The sequence below is a fragment of the Coffea eugenioides genome, chromosome 6, assembly GCF_003713205.1.
Source record: "Coffea eugenioides isolate CCC68of chromosome 6, Ceug_1.0, whole genome shotgun sequence".
Taxonomy (NCBI): domain Eukaryota; kingdom Viridiplantae; phylum Streptophyta; class Magnoliopsida; order Gentianales; family Rubiaceae; genus Coffea; species Coffea eugenioides.
In genome coordinates this window covers 37,016,989-37,027,949 of record NC_040040.1, presented here as the reverse complement: position 1 = coordinate 37,027,949, position 10,961 = coordinate 37,016,989, and the positions used below count along the sequence as shown (strand labels likewise).

The following is a 10,961-nucleotide window of genomic DNA, read 5'->3' as shown; positions in this document are numbered from 1 at the left end:
CACCGGGGGGGTATTGTAGCGTACTGCTCATCGCTACTGTTCATCGAGTTACTATTCATTCAAATTTTAAAAAAAAAATTTAGATTGTATTTTTTTTGTGTTTGCTTTTTCGTTTTTTGTATCCACTCGTGGTTAAGTGGTAGAAGAGTCCTTAGGGTTTCCAATTCCTAGTTTATTTAGGATTAGTAAGTTCGTGACTTTTCTTTTCCTATTATGCACAACTTTTCTTTGCTGTCCAATTCCTAGCATCTTTGGGAGTCCATCAAAACTATTATTTCCAATCCTTAATTGTGTGGGAAAAAAAGGAAAATTTCCAGTTTATTTCCATTACCAATTCCATCCCCTTTCACAATATGAAAAGTCCTCCATTATTGCTACACTTGTGTATTTCTTTTGGTCAAATCTCGATTCGAGGACGAATCGCTTTCAAGAGGAGGGGAATGATACGAGTAGTGAGACCATCACTAGCTCGTGCCAAGATGCTTGAGGGCCTTTTCAATTCAATCCATGATGTTACATGAAGTCATGAAGAGAATGGAGTGCTAGCTATTTGATCTTCATGTTTTTAGTTTCTTTTATTTTGTTTGATTTTTCTTGTTTAGTTGGTTAGGTAGTTATTATTATGAATAAATATGGCCAGCTATGTGAGCTATTTGAGCCATTTAAAAGTAGTTAGGAAATTAAGTGACTAAATCCTTATCCAAATTAGATTAGTCTTAGTGGTTTAATTTTTAGCTATAAATAGGCCTTTTCTATTCCATTGTAAGACAATTATGAGATGAATAAAATTTGAGAGTTTTCTCTTTCTTGTTCCTTTGGAAACGTTCCTTGATACAAAGTGAGTCATGTCTCCTTTGTTCAAGTTTTGGCTTATCAATTCAAGACCACGTTGAATTGTTGCGCCATTCTACCAATAAATCTTTGTTTGCTAATTCGTTAGGTTGTGGGTTGAGATTAAATTCAAGGTTCACACTTTGGGGGTTAGAGGGGTCGAGATTTTTCCATCTTTTGTATCCATAACCTGATCAAGATAGATCCTTCCGCTGCCTATGCAATTCGTTTCTTCTCGAGCGGTCCTTGGAGAATCAAGTTCGCATCACATGACTTTCTTGGAACCTCATGGGGTAAAAACTCACCCTTCTAGTTTTGTTTTCCTTACAGAGAGCGAACGCTTGGGCGAATGACTAGGAAAGGTCGACTTCAGTCGGAATCTTTTGTTTTAGCATAGTTGTACCAACTTTTAGTTTGTTTTTTGGTAAGTTGGGAACTCGACTGTTGTAAATGGATCTCGTAGTGTATTTTAAAGATTATAGTATCCATAATCTTATGTTTAGGCCAAGGATTGTTTTTTTTATTGTCACTGGTGATATGACTCTTGTTTTAAAAAGGTTTGTTAATAAGTTAGTACTCGAGTCCTGACGAGAGTTGGGCAGACAACCCACTAACCTCTTTGGTTTGCCTTAGAGGAAGGTGGGGTCGTCACAATTTATTTGGTTGGTGTGAATTTTCTAGTACTACATTGGATTGGAAGTTTGTTTATGAATGGATGAAAGGCCTGAAACAAATTGATTTTGGAGTCTAGAGCTTATGAAACTGTATAGTAGCAAACTAGCAATTGCAGAATGCAGACTACTTTTGGAAAAATTTTATCGAGTCGAGTGCCTTCTAGTCCTCAAACTCGGTTGGGTGAGCTCAATCAAATCAAGTTTGCGAATTATTACTCAATCAAGCTCAAGTATCCTACCCACACTTAGAGTTCGAATTAGAGTTCGAACTTGAGTATATCGCTACTTGAACTTGACTCGGTTCGAGTATAGTGCTACTCAATCTCGACTCGATTCGAATTCTCCCCTACTTTAAACTAATCTAGAACATGGACAAAAACATCTGAATTACTTGATAAAAGTTGAAGTGTTGGTGTTACCCTCATTTTTATTCCTTATTTATTTTTTTCTCTTTTTTGAAAAGTAAACATTCTATTGGGTTTATCATGAGTCTACTGGATTAAAATAAGATTTCCTGGTGGTAGAATTTGGGAAATTTACATCCCACACGTGGGTAAATCACAATTTCCATGTTTGATTTAGTAAACAAATACTCGCAATTTTGTACAAAGGGAAAGAAAAGGAGGGCACCCACTCCATCACTAACCTCTGATTATCCTCTAAAAATTTCTTCAAAACTTGGACATTTGTCTCAAATCACTATAGTTCTAAATTTCACACAAAATTATTATTTCACGATTAATTGGGGTCCATGATTTCGTCATTCTCCTTAAGCTTCCAAAGATAGTGTCGGGTCTTCTTTGTTGATCGCGAGTGCGAAGCTTTGATCGGAATATCAATATTCCTTGGGCTGTGGTTTCTCCATCTTCCAAAAGCAACAATTCTTATCAATTATTTATCAGCGGGAAGCAGAATTCTTGATTATATTGAGTTCGATTTTGGGTTTTGCATGATGATGGAGACGATGAGGTGAGCAGGATGACGAAGGGAGCAGTTAATCTTCTATCTTTTTGGATCTAGTCTAAGAGAAGAAGATTTTTTTTTTTTGGGGTTTGATTTTGGATTTTGGCTGATGATGATGGAGACGAAAATCTTTCTTCTTCCTTTTTGTTCTCCATTAAAACTGGATTAAAAAGCTTTCACCATCCGAGCAAGCATAGGCGGAGAGCGATAGCGCCATAGTGGTCATGATGATAAAGAAACAGCAGTCAAGGCTTTCAATATCTACATATCAGTCGTCTATTGTCGTTCATGGGAGAACGAAAAAAGGAGAAAAAATGAAAAAGAAAAAGGAAAGGCCAAGAAAAAATGACAATACATAAAATCAAGGAGTAAAAATGGAAAAGACAAGAGAAAAAAAAAAGGAAAAGGAAAAGGAATAAAGCAAAACACAAAAGAAAACATAATATGTAGTTACCAAATTAACCTTTACAAGATTATTTAGTATACGAAGGTTCCTAGTATCTCTATAACATGGATAGAAACGATCCATGTTCTAATTTAGTTGAAAGTATAAGGTTATTTTGTGAAAGTTATTAAAGAATAAGGACCTCTGTACATAGTTATTAAACCCGATCCGATCCGACCCGACGGTTCAACCGGTCAATTCGATGAACCGGCCATGAAATCGGGCTAGGTTTGTAATTAGATCGTTTGTGCAAGGAATCCGTTGACTTTTCAACGGACCGGCGGTTCAACCGGACGATTTTGTAAGAAACCCGGTTTTGGAATAAAAATGATGAGAAGATGCTTCAATGCTGATTCGAACCTCAAGCATAAAACCTAAGCACACTCATCGCTAGCCCAATAGCTCACTTGGTGCTTATTCTCTCCTTATATATTATATATTAGATTTTTATTCTTATTTTATTTCTTCAAAACAAAATTTGTTTGGAATCTTTTAATAAAATTTTATTATTCCCTAAATTCTATAAATTATGAAATGGATTTAAAAAATAACATATTACACAATTCATTTTAAAAACAAATATTATTCTTAATAACCTTTTGCACTTAAAATTCATAAATAAAGTAGATAATTACACTTAGATAAATTTTTATACTTGAAGTTTGGTGGATTACTAATTAAATTTAGGTTTTGTTAATTCTTATAAAAATTAATGATTCTATAATAAATTGGACTAATTGAGTATTTACTATAACATAGTTTATTATAATTTAACCATATCAAAAATTATAAAACATAATATTTAAATATATGTAGTGACCCATCGATTGGACCAGTCACCACCGGTTGAACCAATAACCTGTTGACCCACCTCTTTCACCGGATTCCTCACCGAGTCGGATTTAATAACTATGCCTCTGTATCTTTCGGCAATACCCCAGAGGGGCTCCATGCACTTTAACCCTATAATTTACTACGTTTTTGCCATCAAGACCTATCACCGGCTGGCTCAATTTACCTGACTACGTTATACGAATGAGCTTCCTGCTTCATTTAAAAGTATGCTTGAGGGATACATGTAATTCAAGAAACCTTTTTTTCTTTTTCTGGCATAAAAGAAGATTAAAAGTGATTAAGAAAATACTCTCCTGGTCCCAGAAAATGCTACTGTCAATTTACCTGTCCCCTAGGTCTTTCTCAAAGAAAATACTCTGGAGTATAAGATGCCACTAGCACGTGTAAGATCTGATTGACAACATTTCACGTTCACAGAATTTCTATCATCATTTCTTCAAGGACTCCACATGACTAAATAAAAGACAGGAAGATACATTTTACAGTGCTAGAAGTACACTGATCATACAGATTTCGGTAACTTAAATGCCAGTCTACAAAGATAGTCTGCAAATATTACATGTCCAAGCATTTTAAGGCACAACACACCAACAGGACACTGTTAAGATACAAACACAACATATAAACCTCAAAGAGCCATTGTAGCCTGTTGTATCTAATAGTTATCCTACGAGCAGTTTGTGTCGTAACTTGCGAGCCCTTGCAGTTCTGGACCTTCAAGACGAGGATTGTTCTCAAAGCTGCAATGTTTGGGCAAATAATGGCACCCTATCAGGTCAGCCAGAAACAGGAAAAGAAACGGCAGCAAAGAATTCTTTTATTTATTTATTTTTTCATTAAGCATCAAAGGAGCATGAAGAGAAGAAGTGAACAACCCCAGTGAAGCACTATGTAAAGTACCATCTTACAAGACCTGAAGGGCAGAAGCAGCCATTGGGATCATTTACTGATTGCCATGCAGGGAATTGCAGTAAATAACTCTAAAGTTTCCTTTTATACTTAATTTATTCAAGTCATTTCACTCCCTTACCATGGTGCAACATTACCTATTGATAAATCCCTAACTTTGGGTCTTTTTTAATTCAATTGTACTCCCGTACCAAGGTAAAATTTTTCTCTGTTCTGATATTAGGGACATTTCCCAGGAGCGAGGCATTTTATGCATTGTAAGGCATCATTATCAATTGAGGTTTAAGTTCCACTTTTCCTGTTACAAGTACAACAGTCATCTGATGTTTGTGTTTTGAGTGAAGAACAAGCTTCTTGGGTCCCATTGCAACTCAACTGCATTTCTTCAGCCGTTAGAGATACGCTAAAGCATTGGTCCTATAAAGAGGATGTCGTCTTACACATGCCTCTACCGTCTCCAAATGGGTTTATATTGTTGATCCCACCAAAATCTGTTGTACATTTTGAACCTCTGCTCCGAGGGTAAGGATGGAATGTTGGAAAGAAAGCTCGGATGGTGCTGGGAAGGAAAAATTGTAAGGTGACTATTAATTAGACAATGACAAAGTGAAATATCACATCACAATGGGACGGGGGCAAGTAAGAGAGAAGACATCTTAGAGGCTACTCTGATGTAACTGTTGTACCCACCAGGGAAGGGCAAAGCACGTTCCCCACTTGACTGAACCCAAGGAGCAGTGGAACTCAGAACAACCCACAATGCATATAATATCATACTGATATGTTCATTTACTCTGTATGATAATTCCATCCCTAATGCTTATCTCTCCAACGAAAATAGCATGCCAAACTGGTGGTGGTTGAAAATAGCAAAGAAAACCAAAAACAGGATATTGTGCTAAACTTTTTCTATTATCTATTTGTTGGATCAATAGCAACATGTCAAACTGAAAGGGGAACAGAAACACCACAGAGGGCTGAGCATATCAGACAAATGGACGTACTTGTTTAATGGTATGTGCTCAAATGGACCACTGGTAGGAATTGTGCCGCACAAATCATTATTTGAGACATCCCTGATAGAAGAAACACGATTCGTAATTTGGCACCCATGAATATGAATTAATGACTCAAAATAAACAACACTTACACAACTTTCAGGGAAGAAATTCCAGCAAGTGACCTTGGAATTGGCCCGGTTAAGTGGTTATCATTCAGGCGCCTGCCAAAGAAAGCAATTGACTAGTGACTTCCAAGCACAACTCCATTCTTCCTGCGAGGTTCTATTTCAATTTTATCATTCTAAAATCTTCTTATCTTCTATGTTCTTGAAACAGAAATTCTTATTAGGATCTGGAAAAACAATATCTCTACAGTATGCCAGATTCTGAAGGATGAGCTACTGACACAAATTTGAATAAACACATTGTCCAAATAAAATAAATAATGACCAACAAACACACAAACAAAAAAAATGCATGCATACATACGTGTATAGAAACATGCAAATGTAGACATATATGTAGATACTTTAGTCAGATGCAAAATACACATATACACCCTCATATAAATCTTTACTTCCTTTGAAACTTAGATAAGATTAACAAAACTCTAACAATGTAGAACTTACAAGAATACAAGAGACTTCAACTTTCCCAATGAATGAGGAACGACACCTGTGAGATTATTGTTGTATAAGTCCAAACTAATTAGGCTCCTCAAGTTACCAAGCTCAACAGGGATTGACCCTTGGATATTATTTTTGTAAAGCTCTCTGCCAAAGCAAATGAGAAACTTCAGAATTACTACATTGAATATAGAGAGAGACAGAGATACTAAGAGAACTCTCAAGATGACATTAGGCACTCTATCAGTGAATTGTCAACTTGGTATGAGTAGGAACTAGCCAATTGAATGCTCAATTAAATAGAAGATACTAACAGAAAGGCCATGATATGCTTACAGATACTGCAGATGTTCAAGCTTCCCCAAATCAGGCACTAGATGGCCAGACAAATTTGAGTTGCCGAGGTCCCTGCAGAAAACATAAGCAATAAGTTGCTTCAAACTCAAAATTCCAGAAAGGACAAAGAAAACCATTCCTTACTATTGAACATTGCAAAGTTGAAGCACTAATTCACAGAAGCCATATAGAAAAAAAGAGGCAGCATAGTCAAACATAGAACATCTGAATTACATATCTACTTCATTTGGCTATTTCACTAAATAAATAAATAAAGGAAAGAAGAACAAACAGAATACTGCAATTTGATTGCCAGATATAAATAATATTGTTCTTTTATGTATCCATATCAATTAAGAATGGATAAGATATTATAGTTAGTAAGATTCTAAGAATTTGTTATATAAGCCTGCTAGCTCTGCGGTTACAACATCGCATATGCCACCAGTTCAACCAAGAGCTGGCTGTTCCAATTTATTCAATTTTTTACATAATTGAATATGTCCTTATGAAATCAAAGAGTATTAAAATGGTGTGATCCCCCTTCCAAACCAGAAAGAGACAATTAAATTACATTCAGAAACAGTATCTCAAACAAAAGGATAGCCATTTCTCGGACGGATATAAGATGAAAATCATTCTCTTTGAATTGGAAAAAAATATATAAACCCAACATAAGCGTGCATGTGAGGGGGAAATAACATGACATGGATATGTACATGTCGCAAAACCTCTTTACCCATCTCCTTTAAACAACTTTTCCCTACTTCTTGTGATTTGGTGACCATGTGTGGACGTATACATAGATATATAAATTGGCATCTTTTAAAACACATGCAAAGTCAAGATTGTTTTACCTTCCACCTATCTTACAAGAAGATTTAACCAAAAACCACAAAAAAGAATTCATAACATGGAAGAAAATCCTTCTTACAGTTCATGCAATCAGTATACAATCTTATTGACTTACATTTCCTTTCAATCAACACACACACACACACACGCTAATAGACCTACAGGAACACACACATACACACAAAATTGTGCAAGTCAGTACTAAAGAAATTTTTAGAATGTAAAGGTACCAAGCAATCCAAAAGCTCTCAGCCAAAAATACGATGTTCACAGCAGCAAAAGGAAACTGAAGATAAGTCAACACTCAATGAAGAAAAACTTCAAAAATAATGGACCCCAGGTTGGCATATAATATTGAAAAATATAACCGAGTGATTGGGAACAAATGAAGACCATCACTTCACCATATATACATTTATCACATATTTGGATCTTGTTCTTTTTCCTTTTCTTTCTTTCCTTTTTTCATTGTTCATGATTTAAAGAGATATCAAAGCCCTATTGATCAGAAGTAATGGCCAGCAAAAACTACAAATAGGTCAACTAGTTGGAGAACCATTTTAATTCGTAAAGACCTAGCTTTTCAAAGATTAGCTTCTTTCCAATTTCTCCTTTATCAAGCAGTTAAGAAAACTTAAAATTTCAAAGAAGTACTTAGAGATAGTCCCAATAGATCTATACCCAAAAATTTCTAGCTCTAATCAGCGATCACATATCACAGTGCAGCATCTACTGGAGTTGCTTTTATTTAGATCTGATTTCATCTCAGAAACATGATAAGATCATGTAATCATAACAGAAAATTAAATTTCCCAGCACATTAAATTATATGTAGTAATTAATTAAGTGAACACAACAAAAGAGAATTAAAAAGTAGCTTTCCAGTTTATATCAGATGAATCAAAAACTTGCAGATTATTGCTTCTCAAAGAGTTCCTTTTTCACTCTTAATATCCAAAGAACCCAGTGATGCATTCGAGACAGCTGAAAAGAACATTGTAGACTTTAGAAAACTGTGAAAACCACCACATATCCAGATGGACTGAATATTGAGTGAATCATCAGCTTACCCCATAATATCTACTAATTCATCATCCTTTATGTGTAAACAGGTGTATTCCTAATCATTTTATTGGGCTCCTTCAATGAAATTATTCAGATATTTGAATAAAAAGGCATATTGACCCAGGTTCAATCAGTTACCAGCTCATCATCCTTGGCACGCACAGTATAGAACACAACTCATAGACGCAGCAACTGATTTACCATTGAATGAAGATTTAGTATTTTAAAATTATTTCAGGCTAAAGTCCATCATTGATTACAATTACATTAACCAACAACGTCCTAATAAACCTTTGCAGTAAAAAACATAAATGAATTGTCACGTGTTTCATATATTCCATGTATATAACTCAAAGACAAAGAACAAAGCTAGAAATATGAATGGTGATAACCTAGTGCCACAGAATAAATTCTATTTGCTAGTCAAGAGCTTAAATAGGGTAGCAATCTATTTTGTTACCTTGCCACATTTTGGCCTCTCTTGCATTCATGTCTTCAACCCATTCTCCCTTATATTAAAGTCTCTTTCTGTTTGTCATCAGGTACAACCAACATTTGACATTTCATGTCACTGAAGACCTTCTAAATTTCAAAACTAGCTCTTTTAATCATCAGATCCACTATGTACAAACAGACCACATGCTCTCTCTCTCTCTCTCTCTCTCTCTTGTGAAAAAGAGAAAAAAATAAGGAAGGAAAACCTTACTATGAAACGTCTGGAATTATCAGGAGGGCTTCATTTCGGGAACGCATTCCCATTAGAAACAAACTTAGAGCGCATTTTCTACCTGCATTTGAACAAAACTCAAATGCCCCTATGTCTAAGCATAGCTCTGTAGTTTTGATACATTGTCACGTATCTGAATAACATGAGATACGAAGATACGACTGCTTTGCATCCATTGTAAAAACTTTCTTTTTAATAACTCACCACTTCGAAAATTTAAAACGCATCTTTTGCAAACATCCAATTGATTAAAAACTAAACAGTTACACAACTTAAACGGCTGTAAGTTTACCATATCCAAACTTTTATAACATAGTTCTGAGCACGCTACTAACTCACGCTTCACAACATCTATACCTGGATACTAAATGAAGCAAATAAAAGGATCTCAAGTTTTAAGAATTGCTTCTTCATATTCTTTCTTCAAGAAAAACCAAACCAAAAAAATTTTAAAAAAAAATCATTAGAAACAATAAGCACGATAAATCGAATCTATACATAAAAAAGAAAAGGTTCCACTACTTGTGTCATCCTACCATTTTCTTCTCTCTAGCTAAAAAAGACAAAATCAATTCAAAGTTTACAAACAAATAACTAACTAAAACCAACAAAGAAGAGAGAAACTGAAAGGGGGGAGTGACATACACGCGCGTGACATGGTTATCTTGGTTGCAGGTGACATGAAACCAAGTACAGGGGTTTACAAGATTCGGATCCCAGCTCTGAAGAACGTTATCGGGGTCGAATAGACTCCGGCGAAGCGAATAGAGCGCGTCCCCTTCAGAATTTGCAGTCACGGCACTCGGATTCCACGATGCTATTACTGCAATAATACTAACTGCTAAAGACAAGATAAATTTGTTAATCTTCACCATACTTGTACTGATGAATATCGAGAGAAATTCTAGGGCTTCGATTCCTGATTTCTGGTTTTGATTTTGCAGAGGATGAGGAGAAAGAGAAAAAGGAGAGAGAGGAAATGGGCGTGTTGTGGTGGGCAGCGGACCTTGTGGTTTACTTAAACTTCCAAGTAGATGATCATTTTCTGGAGCTAGAAGAGTGAAAAGCAGGTGTCGGAGGAATCTTTTCAAGTTTTTACAACTTTTTTACTACTGCAACTCTCCTGACATGATTATTTAATTCTAGTAAAAATTCTCCTGCCTTGGATTTCTTTCTCTGGATTTAGGTAAAAGGTTAACTTGGTCAGTTAATAATTTAGTGGGCTATTTAAAGTTTCAACCAACTTACAAAAATTGACAATGCTTGACTAATGGATGTTTTATTTAATTCCAAGTGGATATCTTTCATGAACTCACTTTGGTATGTCGTTATTTACAAAAATTATTTTAATTATCCAACAAACATGTTTTGTAATTATATATTTTATTTTTTAATCACTTTTTTATTTTATATATATCACATTACCAAAAATACTATAATAATTATTCAAAAAAATTTACTAAATAATCTTCTATCCAAGGACACTATTTCCATTAAATGTTTTAGGATGATACGTCTATTTAAATCCAATAAGCCCATAAAGATAACTCTTAAAACATGGTAACATGTAGTATGAAGATGTATAAGAGAAGATCTAAAATTATTACTCTATATTTATATATGATTTTCTTTATTCTGTGACGTAAGTGTAAGGAATCATATAGGTAAGTATAG

The 10,961-nt window shown here is 35.0% G+C and overlaps 1 protein-coding gene across 1 annotated transcript; it reads right to left on the bottom strand.

Moving 5' to 3' along the window:
• Positions 1–4,132: 4,132 nt before the first annotated feature.
• On the bottom strand, positions 4,133–10,337 carry LOC113774642 (leucine-rich repeat protein 1-like). The gene is made up of 6 exons (XM_027319226.1): positions 9,933–10,337; positions 6,641–6,712; positions 6,308–6,451; positions 5,828–5,899; positions 5,682–5,753; positions 4,133–4,508 (listed from the first exon to the last, which is right to left on the bottom strand). The coding sequence occupies exons 1-6, from the start codon at positions 10,160–10,162 to the stop codon at positions 4,436–4,438; spliced, it is 663 nt and encodes a 220-aa protein (XP_027175027.1). The 5' UTR covers positions 10,163–10,337; the 3' UTR covers positions 4,133–4,435.
• Positions 10,338–10,961: the final 624 nt, after the last annotated feature.

Excerpts from the sequence above, each read along its gene's own strand:
- LOC113774642 (XM_027319226.1), bottom strand. The coding sequence starts at position 10,162 with ATGGTGAAGATTAACAAATTTATCTTGTCTTTAGCAGTTAGTATTATT. Across the intron at positions 6,452-6,640 it reads CTTGAACATCTGCAGTATCT|AGAGCTTTACAAAAATAATA; the intron begins GTAAGCATATCA and ends TTGCTTTGGCAG. Across the intron at positions 4,509-5,681 it reads GAGCACATACCATTAAACAA|CTTTGAGAACAATCCTCGTC; the intron begins GTACGTCCATTT and ends CAAACATTGCAG.